The 22,350-nt window shown below is 36.3% G+C and overlaps 1 protein-coding gene across 1 annotated transcript in view; it reads left to right on the plus strand.

Annotated features, from left to right (window-relative positions):
• The window catches only part of OFCC1 (orofacial cleft 1 candidate 1), a 496,016-nt gene that overhangs the window by 396,826 nt on the left and 76,840 nt on the right, over window positions 1-22,350 (plus strand). Inside the window, exon 7 of the mRNA XM_026446973.1 lies at window positions 2,059-2,196. Coding sequence (XP_026302758.1) covers window positions 2,059-2,196 — 138 coding nt within the window. The remainder of the gene's footprint in view (window positions 1-2,058; window positions 2,197-22,350) is intronic.

Genomic DNA, 22,350 nt, shown 5'->3' on the forward strand with positions numbered 1-22,350 from the left:
GACCTGAATGCCGTACCAAGAGTCATAATAAATATAGCCATAAGAAAGTAAAGTTTGGGCTGGGTGTGGTGGCTCATGCCTGTAATCTCAGCACTTTGGGAGGCCAAGGCGGGTGGATCACCTGAGGTCAGAAGTTTGAGACCAGCCTGGCCAACATGGTTAAATTTTGTCTCTACTAAAAATACAAAAATTAGCTGGGCGAGGTGTCAGGTGCCTGTAATTCCAGCTACTCAGGAGGCTGAGGCAGGAAAATCGCTTGAACCTGGGAGGTGGAGGTTGCAGTGAACCAAGATTGCGCCATTGCACTCCATCTTGGGCAACAAGAGCGAAACTCTGGCTCAAAATAAATAAATAAATAAATAAATAAATAAATAAATAGAGTAAATTTTGGTCTAACTAATGTGGAAGACATCTATAATTATTAACTGACTTTTTCACTAACTGTTTCCTAAAATTCAGTGTTCTATAAATTATGGGATGGAAAGTTAGAATCGGCTTTGTTTTATAAAAGACAATTTATGTAGTACTGTTATTCAACATAAAGACAGTATATATTTGGGGTTAAATTTGAAGTAGCGTTTAATATTTGCAAGGTCAAGAAAAGTAGGTATATTTTAGCAGCATTAGAATAATTTGATTTGACCAAAATCTACTTGAATTTGAACATATTACTAAAATTTGCCTCGTTTTTTTCTGACTTTCTATTAAAAATACTATGTAGAGAAAAATAAGGAATACTATAATTTATTTGCAGAGTTCAGCTGGCATTATCCATTAGAAATGGATGTAATTGTCCACTAACATTCTTATTTGATAGACAATAAAAATAATTTTCTCCTTCTGAACATTTCATGGGGAAGTGAGTCTTATTTATGAGAACAATAGCATGCAAGATGCATGATTTTCTGACTGTAGGCAGAATAACTAGGCATGTAGATCCTTCTCTCTCATGAGGACAAAAACAAAAAAAACTTCTTTTCTGGAAACCTCAGTTTCCTCTTATGTGAAATTCTAAAGTTGTCGATTTTTCCAATATAAGTTTTCTCAAATGCAAACATTTTTGAACAAGTTAACGCTGTATTTACTCAGAAAAGAATAAGTTGGAATTGGGAAGAGAAAAGGAAAGTAATGCAGATGATGGAACAGCAAAGTGTTTTTTTGCAATGCCCTGTTAGAAGATAAAAAGGAAACAAGTCAATCCAGGTGAATCCTGAACATTTCTCTCCTGGGTCAGTCAGTGTGGAGAAACTGCTACTGTCAACGAGGGGCTGGCAGAGCCAGGGCAAGTGGCTTAGCCATGAACTCATGTGTTCTCTCACGGTGTCATTAGGGATAGTACTCAGACTAATAACCCTGAGCATCCCAGAGGAGGTTGGCCAACAGCTCTGAGGCTCCCCACAGCATGTGTGTAAGGATGCAACAGTGAAAACGATGTCAGAAAGATAGCCTGTCACTCTTTCCCAGGAAGCTTTGTCTATCAATTCCTCACTTTCCTGAATATTTCGCTTCTTGTGTCATTACTGTCTCCAAGCACTTTTACTATTAAAATTTTAAACATAGAGAAAAACTGAAAAAATTGTATAATGAGCACTCATTCACTGCTAGATTCTACAATCTCGTCATTTCTTGTTGAACTTAAAATATTATTTCTTGGAGATGGTAAACAGTGAATGAATATTTGCTAATTTTCTCCTAGTATGAATGTTAGATAGTGTTATTTGGAAGAAGAAATTTTAAAAATTATAAATTGAAATAAAGGAGAAACTAATATAGAGAGAGCAAATGGCACTATCTGAAGCACTTGTGTAAATTTGTTAATGCAAAAAACCTGCATTCTTCGTAATGCAACCAAACAAAAGCGTATCATGTATGGAAAACGGAATTTATTATTGATATTTTAGCTTTTTCAAATTGTCTCTTTTTTAAAGATGAAAACCATGTAATAGTTTCAACAATTTAGATAACAGATTGATCTCTTAATAGGTCATTAAATTTCCTTTGCATCTCGATGGTCAAAAAAATCGTGAAAGCCATACTCGACTTTCCCTGAATTTCCAGTTTGTCTAATGGCTAAAGGAGAGAAAGCAGAATCAGGAGTGGATAATACAGCTGGCCTTTCAGAGAAAGAAACAGAGAAGAACGCTTGTGCCTCAATGGATGAGGAAGGAGCTAAATCCACAGTACACTCTTCTCAGGGTTGGTTGACTTTTTTTTCCCAGCATTCTATTGCTAGTATTTCACGTCGTGTTGTATAAATTATATTATGAATGTAAGAAACTATCATTCTTTTTAAATATGTTTGAATATTAGTTTTTATATCACATTGTCTATTACATATGTAAATGTAAAATAGCATCATTGAAACAAGTCATTCTCCATGTCCTTATTGCTTTGCAAGTGTTTTTGTTGTTCTTGTTAAGGGGGCATAATTTGACTTCTGTTGGTTCTTATTTTAGATTTCAATTTTTCTTGCATGCTTACAAGACTGGTAACCAAAAACCGGCTATGAAAGATAAAATATTTTCAGAAAAATAGTTGTCAATTAATATAGTTTATTTTATTGGCCTTTGTTTTCAAAGACTGGTGTCGTCAGGCAGTAAATAAGCAAATAAAGTTTTTTGAAATAGTCAATCTACAAAAATTCCAACTTACAGAATATATATGCTATTAGAGATTATTCTCCTTCTTATAAAAAGATTGTTGCATTTACCAGAAGATTCACAAGCTTCTTTAACAGGGTGTGTCCTCTAGCAGTAAGCATTGATGTCAGTTAAAACAGCAGTTGATGGATTGGTATTAATTATAATAACAACAGCATGTAATAGCTCTACCAGCATTGTACTAATGCTACAAGTGTTACCAGTGATAAGAAGCCTTGTAATAAGTAATTTATTTTTATTTTTGAAATTATTAAATATTTTAAACATCTCATACAGAAAATAACATAGCAAACACCAGTACCCAGTAGCCAGCTTTGCTGATGTTTTACCATTTTGCCATATTACTTCCCATTTTTTCTATGAAAAAATAACATTTATCAGTGATTAATGCTCTCTGTGAACTGCTTCCTAATTCCATTCTCAGCCTTCTCAGATTTGTTATTGATCATTTCCATGTATATTTTAAAACATTTTCTATATATATATATGGAATCACTAACAGTGTATATCTTTTCTGTTTTTAAGCTTTGCATAAATATATCATACTTCACATCTGCTTCTGCAACTTTTATTTTCTGTCAACGTTGTCTTTGATATTTATCTAACTGTATCTGTCTATTTCTAATTTACTAATTTTGTTGTATTGACTTCCTTTGCAGGATTATAACAAAATTTGTTTGTTTATGTTATTGTAGTTGTTTCTAGTTATACTCTGTTGCAAACAGAGCCACAATGACCAGTCTTGAACATGCTCTGCTTGTGCACGTTGGTGGGAATTTCACTAGAGACTATATAACCCCAAAAGGAATGGCTGAATCACATGCACACACTTTCTAAATGTATAGACTAGTGACACTGCCACCCCTAGTGTCTCAATTTACCCTCCATACAGTTGTGTAAGAGAGTTGCTTTGGCCCGCATTCTATCAACCCTTGTTGCTGTCAGATTAGTTTTGCCAATTCAATTGCCATGAAATAATATCTCTTTATTTTAACTAGGATTTTTCTGGATACAAGTATATTAAAGCATTTTTGAAACTATGTATATTTCTGTTGACCATTTGGGTATTATCTTGTGGGAACTGCCTGTTCCTATACTTTGTCCACTTTTTCTTTGGGACATGTTTTGCCTCATCGACCTGTAAGAGTTCTGGGGCTTTGTTGCTGCTGTTGTTGTTTTTAGGAGGGTGGTAGGGGACATTTATTTTCCGGTTCAACTTTTGATTGTTACTTATTATGCCATCTTTCTATCTTTAATTCATTAAAAACTGATTGGGTTAACTTGGTCATGGTACATTATCTTTTTACTTTTTAAATTTATTTCCTTTTGTTAAAGTTTTATTGAGCAGGTGATATATTCACATTGTTCAAAAGAAAACCTGCCTTCCCCTGCTGCTCCCCAGCGACCTAGTTCTTCTCCCTGAAGGAAACCGATGTACTACTCAATGCATATTTTTATGTATCTATAAGAAAATACACAAAACTACTACTATAATTTTGAAATACAAGTAACTCTATCATATTATATATTTTTCTTGTCATTCCTAATGTTGATTATTAATATTAGCCATTGTTGTTTTTCCTTATTAGTCTTGCTTTTAATCTTTTCTTTTTTTTTTTTTTTTAGTACACAACTGACATTTACCTTCATTCAGGTTCTCTACTGATTATTTTCTATATATTTATCCTCTTAACATTTTTATGTATCTTAACTTTTTATTTATCCACACATTGTGTAGATCAGGGAAAATCTACACATTGTAGATCAGAGAAAATTATGAATGGATCTGTCCATTGCTCCCTGTAATTTTGTCAGAGAATGCTTTATACATTTTAAATCTGCTAAGTACATACAAGTTTATAATTGTTATAGTTTGTAGGATGTTATAATTCTTTTCTACTTCTGTTTGTCTATTAATACTTTTGAATTTATGTTCTATTTCATCTGATATGAATACTACCCACCTGAATAATTAATTTTTAGTATTTTCATGGCACACATTATTATACTACCCCTTATTTTTAAATTGTAACATTTTTCTGTAGTACAGTTTGGGCATGTATCAGTTAGTAGCATAAATCTGGATTTTATTTTCAAGACAAATTAAGGGGTACAAAAATACAATTTTAGATAGAAGGAATAAACATTAGTATTTGAGAGTACAGTAGGAAAATTATAGTTAACAATAATTTATTGTATGTTCCAAAATAGCTAGAATATCAGATCTGTAATATTCATAACACAGCGAAAAGATAAATCATTGAGTTGATGAATATCCTTGATACCCCAATTTGATCATTAGTCATTGCAGAGAGGTATCAAAATACACATGTACTTCCAAAATATGTAAAACTCACATATACTAATTAAAAAATAGAAGAAAAGGCAAGTAAATAACATGTGCCATTTAAATAGGTAAGTTTAAAGTTTTGGAAATTACTCTTATTATTGTTATATTTGTACTTGTTGATGGCATCTAATTTTCACTTTAAATTTACCATCCTATTTCTTTGCTTTAAAAAGATTAATTTTTTATGCCCTTCTGTCTGTATAATCTACAGATTTTATCCTTTACTTTAGATGTTATCCTTAATTTCTCACTTACATATTTAACTATCAAACATCTTTAAAATTCTAAGCTCATTCCATATTTCCATTCTTTTCCTGGATGTGGCAAGGACTTTTAGCATGCCTTGCCCATTGAAAACACCTCTTCTTCCAATTGCTATTGTTGGCTATGGTTATTAAATACAACAGTTAGTATTTTTTACTCTTAATAGAAAATTAATTTAATGACATATTGATGCTTCATGATATTTTTAAGATAGCATGTCTTCACTCTGACTCCATTTTTCTTCTTGCTGAAATAAGTCTTTAGTAATTTGTTTAGAGTTTGGATCTCTCTTAGTCATTGTATATCCGAAAGAGTCTATTATTTTCCCTCACTTTTGATAGATCATTTAGCCATGTATAAGATTCTAGGGTAGTAATACCTTTTCTTTACCATTTTTCCACTGCCTTTTTGTGTGTCTTGCAGCTGATCAGAAATCAGTGTTAACTGGGTAGCCCTTATAAAGGGGAGTGATGTATTTCCATTTCAATTTTAGATAGATCACTGAGAAATTTTAGGAGGATTTATTTGAGCAGAGCATGTCTAAAACCAGAATAGGTCGGAAAAGTTTACAGTAGTCCAAGCAAAAGATGAGGGCCTCAATTAGGGCAGAGATAATAAAGTTAGAGAAGAGAATGAACATTCATAAAGTGTAAAAGAAGGGCAATAGAATGGCCATGAACATGATGTTGTTGATTGATTGAATATGGATGGTGGAGGATAACAAAGTTGATTCCTAAACTTTGAACACAATAGATATGGATATCAACCAGCAGATAATAGGAACTATGGGAAGAGGAATAAGAGTAGAGGAAAACCAGGAGCTTGATTTTGGATCTGCAGAGTTTGATATTTCTATATTATATCCAAATAAAAATGTTGAAGGTGGCTGGGTGTGGTGACTCATGCCTGTAATTCCAGCACTTTGGGAGGCCAAGGCGGGTGAATCACTTGAGCTCAGGAGTTTGAGACCAGTCTGGGCAACATGACGAAACCCTGTCTCTACTAAAAATACAAAAAATTAGCCGGGCGTGGTGGTGGGTGACTGTAATCCCAGATATGCAGGAGGCTGAGGCACGAGAATAGCTTGAACCCGGGAAGCGGAGGTTGCAGTGAACTGAGATTGCGCCACTGCACTGCAGCCTGGGTGACAGAGTGAGACTCCATTTCAAAAAACACAAAGAAATGTTCAAGAGATCACTGGGAAATGGATGTGAAGCTCAGGAGGGAGATAGAGAATGGGGAGGGAGTATATGTTCATTAGGGCCATGTGAACACAGAGACTGTAGCTGAAACTGCTAAGTGGTTGAGTTTAACCAGAAAGAATGTGTAGAGGGATAGGCGTGTTGAGTTGAGAACACAGATCAGGGAAACGGCAATATTTCAGGAGAAGAGTGACAGATCCCTACCATGGAGCCATAATGGCCAGACCCAATGCCTACACGATTCAACCTCCCAGGTGACATCTGTCTTCCTGTCTTCTGCTTATCAGCTTCATAGAGGGCGATAAATACTTCTCAAGTTGTTACTGGGGTTCTCCAAGTCCCTTAGAGATTATGCCTTCTTGGACCAAGTACAACTCTCTGCCAGGCTCAAGTATTAGTAACCCCTGCTTTCCTAAGGGCAGGTCTATTATGAGGCCTGGGCTTCCGTATACACACCTGACCTGCTTTCTTGGGAGTAAGCCAATATCATATCACAACTGAGATACCACCACCTCCACCTCCAGACAACTAAATATCAGTTTATAGAGTGATGCCTACCTGGAAATATGTTGAAATTTTATGCACAGAATACATATATATCAAATTATGTCACTGGCTTTAAACAAATATTTCTAAAGATAAATGAGAAATCAGATATATGCTGAAGCTATGTAACAAGCATCACAGTTATAAAGCAACTTAACCAAAGTGTATTGTTTCTCTCATGTTAGAACTAGGATTTGCAGCCAGAGAAGATAAGAAATGACTGACAACATGGTCTGGTTTTGGTGGGTAAAGTGTGGAGCTAGCGATCCTCAAAATCACAACTTGCAGCTGGCTTTAAGCATTTATTTGTTATTTTTTTGAGACAGAGTTTCACTCTTGTTGCCTAGGCTGGAGTGCAATGGCGCAATCTCGGCTCACTGCAACCTCCAGCTCCTGGATTCAAGCGATTCTCCTGCCTCAGCCTCCGGAGTAGCTGGAATTACAGGTGCGCACCACCAAACCCAGCTAATTTTGTATTTTTAGTAGAGATGGAGTTACTCCATGTTGGTCAGGCTGGTCTTGAACCCCTGACCTCAGGTGATCCACCCACCTCGGCCTCACAAATTGCTGGGATTACAGGCGTGAGTCACTGCTCTCAGCCTTAAGTATTTTTCATTGTGAGATTTAATAGGCTGAATGCTTTAATTTTTAAAATCTAAATACCACTATCCAAGGTAGGTATCAATGAGTGTGTTGGTGTACTTAGTGTGGATAGAAGGAAGGTAAGAGGTGGGGCATAAAATAAGCCTAAGGCTCTGGCAGTCTGAAAAAGAGCAGAGAGTGTCATGAAAGGGGCCCCTTGGGAGGCCGAGGTGGGCAGATCACTTGAGCCCAGGAGTTCAAGACCAGCCTGGGCAATATGGCAAAACCCCATCTCTACAAAAAAATACAAAAATTTGCTAGGTTTGGCGGTGCACGCCTGTAGTCCCAGCTACTTGTGGGGATCGCCTGAACCCAGGAAGTCGAGGCTGCAGTGGGCTGAGATCACACCACTGCACTCCAGCCTGGGTGACAAAGTGAGACCCTGTCTCATAAAAAGGGAGGATGGGTTCCCAAAGCACAGACCAGCCAGTGTCAGATTTAGCCTCATTCCAAATTCCTTTGTGGGGCAGTTACGTGGAGTATGTTCGTGGACACTGTGGGTAATTCTCATTCAGTTGCCTCTGCAGGAGAATCACTTTTACACCATTCCTGTATGTGGAATTAGATTAGTCAGGCCTTCCAACCTGAGGGCCTGCGATGCCCTTGTTCTGTGAAAACAAATTACTTTAACATTAGCGTCTCATCTGTGCAACCTGGGAATCTGAGACACAGAAAGGGAAGGAATGGACGAAGCCCTTGCTGATGGCTGAAGATCATCTTCCTAAGATAAAATTAATAATTCACAAAATACAAAAGGAATGATTGTGATTTCATTAGATAAAACCCTAGAAAACCATTGACTTTTTTTTGCTCAAATATCAAGTTCAAAAGTCAACTGTAAAGCCGCCACATGAGACACTGTAAAATACATGTATTTGCAAAGTAGGTTTCTTTTTTTTTTTTTCTTTTTCTTTCCCAGTGTTTTTTGCATTAAATATGGAGCTAAATATTCTTACTTTAGAATTTTTAACTTTTGGGAAAGTGAGTTTGACTTAACTAATAAACTGTCAGTGTTATTGATGTTTTAACCTAGTGTTAGGATAAAACAGAAGACAACAGCCAATTATTCTTGGACCATTTTTGCTTTCTAGTTTTTCCTTGGAGTAACGAGGACTGTATTTTCCACACCTACTGCACTGAGCTATAAACTTGACTTTTAGAATGCTGTTCCCAGTTCCCCTAAAAGGAGGACAGGTAGCACTCCAGAAAGCATGAACACCCGCGTGTTCAATCTGAGAATACTGTATATCACGAGAGGAAAAATGTTCTCTGCTTCAGGAAAATGCTTTAGAAAAAAAAAAGATCATTCATTTGCTCTGCTCTGAGCATGGACTTATTCAAGTCTCACATTCAAAGACTGAAGAGGCACCTTCTGCTGTTATTCTAAACAAATTTACAGAAAAACAGAACACAAAAAGCTCTTCAAATACACGTCTTTACTATTGCTTATATTTATTTATTTTTCTTGGAAGCATATTATTAGCCGTTAATATACCCCATGGGTTTGTTTTCCAATATATCAGGGCTATGATACAGTATGCTGTTTCTGCCACTGATATGTTGCTAAGAGATTTAATAATGGGTAAACAAACACAACATGTGGTAATTCATTTCAAATTAAAAGTTTATTAAACTCTGGCTTGATGACTTTCTGGCTATTTACAATTAAAGGAGCAAAGCTTAGGGAAGGGGTGACCACGTGGTGTGTTTGTGGCTGCAGCGTTTCTATATGAAAAATGTGTTTATGATCTTTCACAAGCTGTCCACATTGATAGGCTCCATATGTAATCTGTTGAGTCAGCTACTGTCCTAGAATCATGAAAAAAATATCTTTAATGCTCATTTGCAGGCACACATGTGCGTGCACACACATGCACACCCATGTGCACTCACATACACATACTACAGGATTCCAGACTTAATCCTGTGGTTGATGTTTTAAGTGGTGGTCAACCTTGCAAATAGGTGGATATCAGAGGCCTGAAAATATTTATGAAAGGCCAGAAGAAGAGACTCATGATAAAACTTTTGGATTATCGCCGTTTTTAGGCTGTTTTACTTTTTAGGAGTCAGTCTAGGCAAACATTTCACACACCTGATAATTTTGTTTTGAATATGCCTATATTCAATGGCAGTATCTCTGGCAGTATCTGTATCTGTTTTGTGATGCCGAATTCAATTCAGAATTTTGTTGTGCAACCACAAGAACAAATCATGCTGCCAAATGCTATAGAATTAAAAATCAAAGCAACACCAAGCCCTTGGCCTTCAAAGGCTTACTTGAGCCCAAGCCTGCTCCACCATGAGATATGCATGTGTCCACATATCCAAGAGATGACGAGAAGGGCCACCAGCACTCCATTTACATAAGGGACCCGCAAGCCTTCTCAGACAGAATTCAGACTTGGAGAAGAATTGAAGCAGATGCAATTGGCTAGCGACTCAGTTGCTAGGTGAGAGGTGCGATGGTGGGAAACGTCGAATGTCTAGGAATCACATTTGTTCTTTAGCCCAGTCATCTCACAGTGGAATTCCCAGGGAGAGGGAGGAATGCTTGGAAACACTCCCCAAACTGCTAAAAAGAGAACCATTTCATTGAAATTCTGTCAGACACAGAACAGTATATTATAGTATATACTCTCCTCTGAGACAATTAGGCATGCTATATACAAATACAGTGGTCTTCCCTTACCCAATTTCAATTTCTAAAGTTTCAGTTACCTGTGGTCAATTATGGTCCAAAAATAGTACAGTACAATAAGATATTTTGAGAAAGAGAAAGACCACATTCACATAACTTTTATTACAGCATACTGATACATTTGTTGTATTTTATTATTAGTTATGGTTGTTAATTTCTTGCTGTGACTAATTTATAAATTAAACTTTATCATGGATATGTATGGATAGGAAAAAGTACAGTATATACAGAGTTTGATACTATGTGCAGTTTCAGATGCCCACTAGGGATCCTGGAACTTACCCATCATGAATAAGAGGGAACGGCTCTGTGTTCTATGTGCAGCAATGTTGTAATTCAGGGTGTTACGGAGCCACTGCGAGAAAGTATATGTGGATGGAAATTAGTGGTTCATGGGCTCATGTGAGCATATAGGTGGACTCCTGGAAATAAATGAGTGAGCTTTTGAGGTCAATTGAAATTGATCAGAGCTTTTAATATAACCCCATTTTTAATCCTGTACTGATGTGATCTGGGGACATATGTGTTAGTTTCACAATCTTGTCCTGAGGCTAGAAGGATAGTTTAGAGTTCAAAAGGCAAGCATTGTCGGGAATTATCTGGGGATAAAAGGAAAACCACCAGCTAAGTTAAGAAGTCACATAGTATAAGTTGTATTTGAGGAACTATAAGGAACCACTGGGCTCTGGTTACAAAATGGGATAGATTTGGGCAAGGATCATTTTAGGGCAAGAAATCCAGTAAGAAGGACATGAGATGGTAAGGACCTGAGGCAGAGCACTGCTGTGGGATGCACTCAAGAGACATGATAAAATTGCATTAACAGGAATTGGAAAGTGAAGAGTTGTGTCATAAGCAAAGATGTGAAGCTCGTAGGCAAGACTATTTGTATCCCAGGTTTCTAGGAAACTAACATTGCCCTTTTTGGAGATAAGAAACCCAAAGGAACAGGTATCAGCTTAAAGTTAACCAGTTACTTTTGGACAAACTGAATTTAAGGTGTTAGGGGAAATTAAGAAGACAATAACTTGCTTGGAGTTGAAAAGATGAATTTAAAGCTCAGAAGTAACGTATGGGTGTCATCCTGATATGCAGGCTAAAGCCACAGGAATGAATGAGTTTACCAAGGAAGAAAAGAGTAGACCTAAGAGTAGGACATTCTTAATTGAAGGGACAGGTAAAAGAAAAGACGCAAGAAATTGCAAAAGAACAATCTGAAAAAGCAGAAGTAGGAGGTCAGACTTTGTGGAGACCAGGGAGCTTTAAGTCTCAAGAAGGAAGAGAGTGGTCACATCAGTAAGATAAACTGTTACAGCACTAATCAGACCTGATGTGCATAGGAATCACCGAGAGATCTTGCTAAATGGAAAATTCAAATTCATCAAGTTTGAGGTGGGCATTAATTCTGTAGGTCCCATGTGATGCATGTGGCACTGGTCTGTGAACCTCACTTTGCTTTAGATTACCAGGATAAAAATGAAAAGACAGTTGCCTAGAGCTGCTTCCGAAGGCACCAACTCTATCTGTTCCCACTTCCACTTACTGGTTTAAGTCTTAAAAAATTCTTCATAGAGAGATTACAATTGCAGGAAAGGAGTCTTTGTTTTGCTTATTTATGTATCCCAGGGTATACAAGACACATAAATCTATGATGTCCCAAATCATAGCTTTTCAGTAAACATTTGCAGAATGAATAAATGAATATAGCTCTGAGTACCAACTAGGATCAGAACTCTTTTCTATGGAAAGCAGTCAAGTAGGCAGTTTATTTATTGTGTTTTAAAATTAAAATACAGTAAAATGGACTTTTTCAAAGAGTATACAATTCTATGTACAAATACAGATTTGCGTAATCACTACCACAATAAGAATAAAGAAATATACTCTCCTCTGAGACAATTAGGCATGCTATATTGCCACCCCCCAACTCTTCAAAAAAACTCCTGTGTGCTGTGTTTTACAGGCACTTTCTTCCCTCCATCCATCCTAATCCTTGGCACTCACTGATCTGTTTGTCATTACCATAGTTTTGTCTTTTCAAAATTGGCATACTTGTCATTAGTTTTGACTTTTTAAATTGTCATACAGTGTGCAACCTGTATGCATACTGGTTGAGACTGGTTTCTTTCACTCAACATTGTTGAGTGGTACCCCTTTATATGGATGTACTGCAGTTTATCTCTTCCCTCACTCAAGGACATTTGCATTGTTTCAAGTTTTGGTAATTATGAAGAGTTGCTATACATGCGCATAGGCAAGTTTTTGTGTGAATATAGTATTTACTTCTTCAGAATACATACCTATGAGTGCGATTGCTAGATTGTATTGTATGTGTATATTTAACTTTTTAGAAACTGCCTGTTTTACAAAGTGACTGTATCATTTTTCATTTCCACCAGTAACATGGGCATTTCAGTTGCTCTGCATCCTTATCAACACTTAGTATTGTCAGTCTTTTAAAAGTCCCTCTAATTTGTGTGTAGTGGCATCTCATGATTTCAATTTAGATTTCCTTAATGACTAATGTACTTATTTACCACATATCCTCTTTAGTAAAGTATCGGTTCAAGTCTTTTGCCCATTCTTTTAATTGAATGGTTTATTTATTTGTTTTTCACTGTTGAATTTTGAGAGTTCTTATCCCTTCTGGATATAGATACTTTTTGTAAATACTTTCTGTCTGAAATTTATCTGTTTATTTTCTTAATGTTTTCTTTCACATAACAAATGTTTTGAATTTTGATGAAGTTCATTCAATTCGTAATTTTTTTAATGGATTGTACTTTTGAGGTCATGTCTTTGAACCCTTTGCCTACACTCCAGTTCACAAGATTTTCTCTTACATTTTATTTGGAAAGTTCTGTAGTTTTGCACTCTACATTTAATCCAATGATCCATTTGGAGTTAGTTTTTGAGTAAAGGGTGAAGTTAAGGTTGATGGTTTTTTATTTGTTTTCACATATGAATGTCCAATTGTTCCAACAACATTTGTTGAAAACACTCTTTATCTATCGTTGAATTGACTTTGCAGTTTTGTCAAAAATCAACTGGCCATGTACCAGTGGTTCAATTTCAGTGACTTATTTGGTGACCTGGTGAGAGGGCTCTGCCTAATATATACTGTTAGAGATATGATAGACATAAGCCAGTTTATCTGTAAGCCGTAAGGCAGAGGAGGAATGAAAAGATGACAAATTAATTATAGCTGCAGTGGGAGCCATAGAGGCACAGATGGAAGCAGCCAAAGTCCCTCCATACTGAAGCTCCGGAACAGGAAGCTATGGACAAACTGGACAGCAGAGCTTAGTTGGTATGCTCAGACAGTAAGAGACCTATTGTGTGACTTTGAATGGTTCTGTATCTGTGGTCAATTTTAGCCAAGTCTCAATATCATGTTCCCGGAAGGGCTGAGGTCACCATTCCCACATGTGTAAGATAAGGGAAGCAAGTTGCTCTCAGACACGATTAATGATCCCAAACCAGAGACACGTATTTTCAGTTAATAATTTGCCAGTCAATTGTTTCCCTGTTTCTATGGAAGAATCATTAATCTGGCATTTGAAAACAGCACATATGACTTTGCTTTTGACAGCTGGAGCTGAGTTTGTGGAGAAACTGTCTCAAATAATTTTCTATCATGTGTATCTCTAATTATTTTCAGATAGCTCTTAAGGAATGAGTACTTCTATAAAATATATCCAAGCTTTTAAGAATGTGAAATTGCCATTTCAGAATCACCATTTGGTGAAGTGTTGAGGCAATTTTTAGACTCTAACTATGGCATTTTTTCTCTTGAATGTCTTGGTTTTCAAGTAGCATAGGTGGATCTAAGTCCTTTATCTCAGTGTAAAATTGAGCCTCAGGGAACCACAGTATGTTTCAAAGTGATTAATCTGCATAAAAAGCTAATTACCTGCAATTTTTAATGCCTTTATTTAAGATATGGAAATGCATCAAAATATTTTAATTGACAGAAATGCTCAAAATATTTTAAAGCAATTTTAATCTTTTTTAAAGCTTCCATTGCTCAAGGTAAATCCTTCCTTCCTTCCTTCCTTCGTTCGTTCCTTCCTTCCTCCCTCCCTCCCCCCTCTCCTCTCCCCTCCCCTCCCTTGTCCTCCCCTCCCCTCTCCTTCCTTCCCTTCCTTCTTGGCCATGAAGGTGTAACCTTGTAACTTCATTTACAAACTGCATATGACTTCCAATAGCTGCAGCATTAAACTTCCTAAATTGGGGCTTAGCTGGGAAAATTTCTTTTTTGTTTATGAGATGGAGTCTTGCTCTATTGCTAGGCTGGAGTGCAGTGGCGTGATCTCAGCTCACTGCAACCTCCACCTCCCGGGTTCAAATGATTCTCCTGCCTCAGTCTCCGAGTAGCTGGGACTACAGGCACACGCCACCACGTCCAGCTAATTTTTGTATTTTCAGTAGAGACAGGGTTTTGCCATGTTGGCCAAGATGGTCTCGATCTCTTGACTTCTTGATCGGCCCACCTCGGCCCCGTAAAATGCTGGGATTACAGGCGTCAGCCACTGCACCCGCCCGGCCTAGCTGGGAAATTTTCACACAAACGTTAATTGGAGGTGTAGTGAGTATTTGTACCATTAACAGATTTCTTTTAAACATGATTATAATTTGTTTTAATCTTTGGCTTATTTTGTGAGGTTCTTCGCCATCCTTCACAGCTCATTACAACAATGGTTTTTTGTTTGATCCATTTCAATCTCAAAGTCATTTCTGAAAACTGCTGGAATTGAAAAAGCTTTAAACAGTCATGCAGGTCTTTAATTGTAAATTAGTTTTGACAGGACTATGATGCAGAGGCCTGCCTGGTTCCAAAGTGATGCTAGCTGACAACTCCTGCCTGCTCCGGGAGCAAAGGAACATGTGGAAGGAATTGTTCTTTTACATTTCACAGCTGGTCATTTCCTCTGCAGGGCAGCCCCTGACTCCTCTGAGAGATTCTGACACCCAGAAGGGAAGTGTTCCCACTGATGTAAAGGAAGTGGAGAACCAGTTTGACGCTAAGAAAAAAGGGAGGAGGGTGTGCTGAAAAGATCTGGGGGGACAGAGAGACGAGACGGGCTTAAAATGTTTCCAGCAGGTTCGAATCTTTGCTTCATTGTTTCTTTTCATGAAGGAAGACCAAAAATCTGTTTTATTTGGAAGGGCCCAAAACATTCTGAGTTTTTCTTAAAGCTATGTTTTAAATTTTTATTTTTTTTTAAGTGGAAGAGGCAACAAAAATGAAGTTGTCACATGTGAGTGATGTAAATCGAGGTTTGAGGAAAATTTACAAATATCTGTTTGCTGATCTACTCCAATACGCTGGTGTGTGAGATATGTTTCCAATTACGGCATGTGTGTGGATTAGATCAACAACATCAGATTGCAACTTGTGTTTTCAGGACATTTCACATTCTCAACATGTTATTTGGTCTTATATATTCATCACAGTCCATTTATCCTCTGTGTTTTTGCAATTAAACAGTGCAGTAAGAAAACATAAGAGGGCAATTGGATTGTATTATTATTCAAACAGGTTTGCCATTTTTTTCAGTGAGTCAACATAGACCATTTCAAAAGTCAAATGATCAATCTTTTGGCAGCCACCAATGAAGTCATTTTCAAAGGTACTTTTTTTTCTTCTTCTCCTTCTTCCTTTTCCTTCTCCTCCTCCTCCTCCTCCTCCTCCTCCTCTTCATGCTTGAAAGCCTTTTTCAGAACACATACTTTTCTGAGTGCACTCTTTAAAGCAGAGAAAATGAACGCTTACTTTCTCCCTGCCCTCCCACAGCCCTAATCCCATTTTGTGAATGTGTGTGTATATGTGTTCTTTAATCTATTGTGGTAGATATGTTAACGAATGCAAACCTGCCATGTATAATCAGCAGTCATTCATCAGAATGAACTGTTCATGATAATAGTCCTATTTTTCTTTGGCCAATTTCTCTCATTTAATCTGTGGATATTCAATGCCTCAGAATTAGACAAATGTCTTTGCAAAAGTATGGTGCAGAAGTGAATATTGGCAACAGAGAATATTGTAGTTCTTGACTCAGTATGATCCACTGCAATTGACCTAACAGGTTGGGAAAATTAGAGCACTTCTAACTGGCCTGAGGAGCAGTGGTTTAGGAGGGAAGAGTTAATGTGGAGCTATGACAAGACACACTTAACTTTGGTCTCACTATTCAATCTGGACATTCCCAGAAGCATTCATAGCTAAATGCACAGTCTGAATAAGTTGGAAATAAGGAACTGCAGGAATAAAAATATACTTTTAGTCAATTTTTACTAACATGTGAGTTATGATGAAAGAAACCATGATTGGCTGGTGAGAATTTACTCTTTTGACGTGATAAAGTAGCAACCTATCTGACTTGGCTTTACAATTGCTTCAGTTTATATGGTAGGTTTTATTATGGACTCTTTGTTGTATGTTCATAGCAGGTAGCATCTAATTGGCTCAGTACTGTCCAATTCAAATTGATGAAACTACAAGAGGGAGTGAAAAATAAATGAAATTGTGAGTTTCACAAAAAAAATAAATAAATGAATTGTGAAAATGAAATTTATTTTGCACAAATAAATGGGCTCATTAACGCTTTCTAAACATGCGGCTGGCTTTGGACACTTGAATGGTATGACCAACTTCTCCCTCTTCCAGTATCTGACTTAGAAGCATGCAATTGACTTTGCTCAATGTGGAAATAATTGAAATCAAGATTGGCAGAAAGAGACACTATTGTGGCCAGAGTGATCCACTCAATATGATTGGAGGAATCATATGCAATAGGAAATCCAAATTAGAAAACTAGGATTTTGAATGTGTTAAATTTGGCATCCTTTGGCATGAGGTAGGAGAAAAATCAGCCTCCCTTTTGAAATTATAATAATTATCTTAGAGAAACAAATCTGTTCTTGAATGGTGGCGCCCTGGCAATCATGCATGTGAGAAGTTCATTATTTGTATCACTAATATATGACACATTGTCCTTGAGTAGTTTATTACTAGAAGCCAAACATTTGACCCACTTTCATTTGCAAAGCCATAGCTATTTTTTTGTTGTCGTTGAGATAATTTGTTGTAATTAGTGAAATGGATGTAGGATTTTAATTATTTCCTCAGAATCATGAGCCTTTAGATTCTTGTAAGGTATTATGTTGGTGCAAAGGTAATGGCAGTTTTTGCCATTACTTTCAATAGTAATTACTGCCATTACCTTTGCACCAATCTAATAGAAACTTCAGAAAAAAAATCTTACAACATGTCTGCTTAGAAATAAAGGCATGGGAATTAAGAGACTAACTTTAAAGATACCAGTGGTTCTCGTAGTTAAGATGAAAAGGTTGTGAAAGCATAATTTAGTGAAAAACAGTACAGAAACCTAAAACATGAATTGTTCTCCTTTATTCTAATTCATGCTTTCTCTCCAAACAGATTCTTACTAGTTAGTTTCTCTATAGTTAGAATGACTTTTTTTTTTTTTTTTTTTTTTAATCAGCAAGTGCATCTTCACCAGCATTAAAGTATTTTCTTTTGGACCATAATGAATAGTACCTTCTTCTGCCTTCACCTAGGCTTTCAATGAAACATCTTTTATTTTCTTTCTCAGATTTTCAGACATCAGGTGTCATGTGTGGGGCTAATTTTCATGAAATAAAGTTTTAACCAAGTGTGGTGAACTGGTTGTTGGGAAGACCAGGAATTCATCATCTTAGTACTTTTTTATTTCTCTGTAACACCTGTCATATGGGTTAAAACCTATAGTTGTTGATTATGTAGTTTGCAAACATTTTCTCCCAATCTGTCACTTGCCTTTTCATCTTCTTAACAGGGTCTTTCACAGAGCAAAGATGTTTAATTTTAATTAAGTCCAGTTTATCAATTTCTCATTTTATGGATCATGCTTTAGGGGTCAATCTACGAACTTTTTGCCTCACCCTAGATCCTAAAGGTTTTCTCTTATTTCTTTTTCTAAATGAAAATCAATTTTCAGTTATATTTAATGTAGCTACGAAGGTTTTAGTCAATTTATTTTCCCTTTGGATGCCAAATTCCTCCAGCAGCATTTGTTGAAAGGTTATCTTTCTGCTATTGAATTACTCTTACACCTTTCTTAAAAACCTGCAGTTGGGCATATTTTTGTGGAATTATTTCTAGCTTCTCTATTCTCTTCTCTTCATTATGTATCTGTGCCTATGCCAATGTCACACAGGCTTGATTTATTGTAGCTATATGTAGTGAAACTTGATATCTGATAATTTCTCCCATTTTTCTTTTTCAAGATTTCTTTAACCATTCTAAAACCTGTGCCTTTGCATATACATTTTTGAAAAAGCTTGTCTGTATCTATTTTTGAAAACCACACTGGGATTTTGGTAGGACTTTCATTAAATTTACGAAATAATTTAGGGAGAAGCAACATCTTTACTATGTTGAACTTTCCAATCCATGAACATGATATGTCTTCCCATTTATTTGGATCTTGTATGATATCTCTTATCAGAATTTTGCCATTTTGAGCACAAATATCCTGTACAAGTTCTGTTAAGCTTATTCGTAAGTATTTCATTATCAGTGGAACAATTGTAAAGGGTATTGACTGTTTTATTTTGTTTTCTGCAGGTTTATTGCTAGCATATAGAACTGTGATTGGTTTTTGTGTGTTGATTTTATATCCTGCAACCTTGCCGAAGTCATGTATTGGTCCTTTGAAATTTTTGGCTAGATTCCTTGAAAATTTTCTATGTAGACAATCACATCATCTGCCAATAGCAGTAGATTTATTTTTTTCTTTCTAACCTGTATATCTTTTACTTCTTCTTCTTGCCTGATTGTAGTTGTTAGAAGTTCCAGTACTGTGTTGCATATCAGGAGTGCGTGTAGACATGCTCGTCTTATTCTTGATCTTTGGAGGAAAGCATTCAGTCTTTTAGCACTACATACAATAGCTGTAAGTTTTTTGGAGATGCTTTTTATTAACTTGAGGTGTTAATAGTTACCTTCTATTTCTGTTATACATGGATGTTGTATTTTTATCAAATTTCACTTTGTTTTAATAGATACAATCCTGTGATTTATCTTCTTTAGACTATTGATATGGCAGATTCAAATAACTGATTCATGTTCTTTTATACTTGGAATAAATCCCACTTGGTCATAGTGTATCATTATTTTCATACATTGTTGAATTCAATTTGCTAATGTTTTGTTGAGGATTTTTGTGTCTAATCTTCTGGGAGATACTGATCTGTGGTTTTGCTCTTTATGTCCTCTCTGTCGGGTTTTGGTGTCAGGGTTATAATGGCCTCATGAGTTAGGAATTGTCCCCTCCTATATTTTCTAGAAAAGATTGTGTAAAATTGATGTTTACTCTTCTGGAATTGTTTGGTAAAACTGTCTAGGGAAACTATCTGGATGTAGGGTTTTAACATTACAAATTCAATGTATTTAATAGTTAAGGCACTATTCAGGTTATCTATTTCATGTTGGCGAAGTATTGGTAGTTTGGAGTATTTGAGGAACTGGTCCATCTCTTCTAAGTTGTTGAGTCTAAGAGCATAAAACTTCTCAAGGTATTCCTTTATTTCATAATGGCTCCAGTATCTGTAACGATATCCCATTTTATTCCTGATATTGGTGATTTGTATCTTCTTTCTTTTTATCTTTGTCAGTCTTGCTGGAAATTTAGTCTTACTGATTTTTTTGAAGAATCGGCTTTAAGTTTCATTGATTTTATTTTACTTTTCCTCTTTTCAATTGCATTAGTTTTTGTTCTTTTAACTATTATTTTCTTTCTTTTACTTACTTTGGATTCATTTTGTTCTTTTTCTAGGCTCTTGAGGTGAGGCTATAGATTATTGATTTTCTTCTTTTCTGATGTAAGCATTTAGTGCTATGATTTTTTCTCTCAACATTGCTTTAGCTACATCCCATTAAAGTTGCTATGTTGCAGGAGAATCGCATGAACCCAGGAGGCGGAGGTTGCAGTGAGCTGAGATTGCGCCACTGCACTCCAGCCTGGCAACAGAGCAAGACTCTGTCTCAAAAAAAAAAAAAAAAAAAAAGTTGATATGTTGCATGTTCATTTTATTTAGTTCTAAATCTATTTTTATTTTCTTTGAGACTTCCTTTTTGACCTACAGATTTCTTAGAAGTACATTGATTAATTTCCAGGAGTTTAAAAATTTTTCTCTTGTCTTTGTGTTACGGAATTCTAGTTCAATTTAATTATGGTCATGGAACATATTCGGTATGATTTTAATTCTTTTTAAATTCGTTGAAGTTTGTTTGTAGTGCAGGTATGACATTTGTGAATAATCCTTGGGGACTTGAGAAAATATGTGTATTTGCTGTAGTTGAGTGGAGTGCTTTCCATATGTGTGTGTATATGTGTGTATCTATTAATCTCTTTCTCATATTATGTTCGATGATTGTATTGTTCAAATCTTCTATATGATTGCTGGGTTTTTGTCTAGTACCTCTATCATTTGATGAAAGGGGAATGTTGAAATCCTTAACTAGAATTTGTAATTTTTCTATTCTTCTTTCATCAATATCAGTTTTTACTTCATTCATTTTTGAGGCTCTGCTATTTGTGTGTAAGTATTTAAGATTGTTGTGTCTTACCTGTAGATTGATAATTTAATTATTATATACTACTCTGGTAATTTTCTTTGCTTTGAAGTCTATTTTATCTGGTATCAGTATAGTTAATCCTGTTTTTTAAAAATTAATGTTGGCATGGTGGTATATATTTTTTCATTTTTTTCTTCCGATCTGCCTGTTTTATTGAAATAATTAATGTTTGTTTTCTCATTGTTTCCCTTGTGTCTTTGTTTTTCCACTTTACTTGCCTTCTTGTGTACCACTTTAACACTTGTTAGAATTCCATCTTGATTTATTTATAGTTTTTGGGCATATCTCTTTTTGCAGCTTTCATAGTGGTTGCTCCAGGTATAACTGTATATACTTGTGACTTATCACAGTTGCCTGGTGTCAACATTTTACCACTTTGAATCAATTGTAGATACCTTACTTCCATTTCAGTTTCTTTACCTTTCCTACTTTTAAGCATTGTCTTGAGTGACAAGTGTTATAATTTTCACTCTGATTATCCAATATGATTTATAAAACTCATGAGGGACAGTGTAGAATACTGTATATCACAACACTTGATGCCCCTTTTATTTTGCTTTTTTTTCTTCCAGATGCTCCAAGATTTCTCTGTTTATCATTTCCTTTCTGTTTGAGAAACTTTAACAATTTCTTAAGGGTAGGTCTGTTAGTGACACATTCTTTTAGTTTCCTTTCATCTTAGAATGTTTATTTCTTCATTCCTGAAGGACAGTCACTGGATATAAAATTTGTGGCTGATTTTTTTCTTTTCTTTTTTTTTTTTCAGTAACTGAACGACGTTGTGCTATTTTGGGCCCCGTGATACAACTTGTGCTTCCAGGGCTCCCATTGTCCTCTGCTGGTGGTGCCTAAGAGGACACAGTTTCTCTGGGTGTGGCCACCTGGTGCTTCTGGGTTAGGGAAGGCAGGCTCTGGCCTCAGGCTGATCAGAGGCTTCCTGTGGGAAGGGAACATCACGCCCTGGGGTCTGTCAGGGGTTGGGGGCTAGGGAAGGGGTAGCATTAGGAGAAATACCTAATGTAGATGACAGGTTGATAGGTGCAGCAAACCACCATGGCACGTGTATACCTATGTAACAAACCTGCACGTTCTGCACATGTACCCCAGAACTTAAAGTATAACTAAAAAAAAAAAAAAAAAAAAAAAGAGGCTTCCTGTGTCAGCACTTGCAATAGGCCACCATTTGCCTACCTATTGTCTCTCAATGGGGGAGGAACTCTCAAGTAGTAGGGAAAGATAATGCTTTCCCTGGAGGCAAGGAGGCAGAGAAGTCCCACAGTTGCTGTGGGACTCGCCTAGTGTTGTCCTGGCAAATTCCCTTTGATGAAGGAATGAACGTG

Source organism: Piliocolobus tephrosceles, chromosome 5 (genome assembly GCF_002776525.5).
Source record: "Piliocolobus tephrosceles isolate RC106 chromosome 5, ASM277652v3, whole genome shotgun sequence".
NCBI classification, from domain to species: Eukaryota; Metazoa; Chordata; class Mammalia; order Primates; family Cercopithecidae; genus Piliocolobus; species Piliocolobus tephrosceles.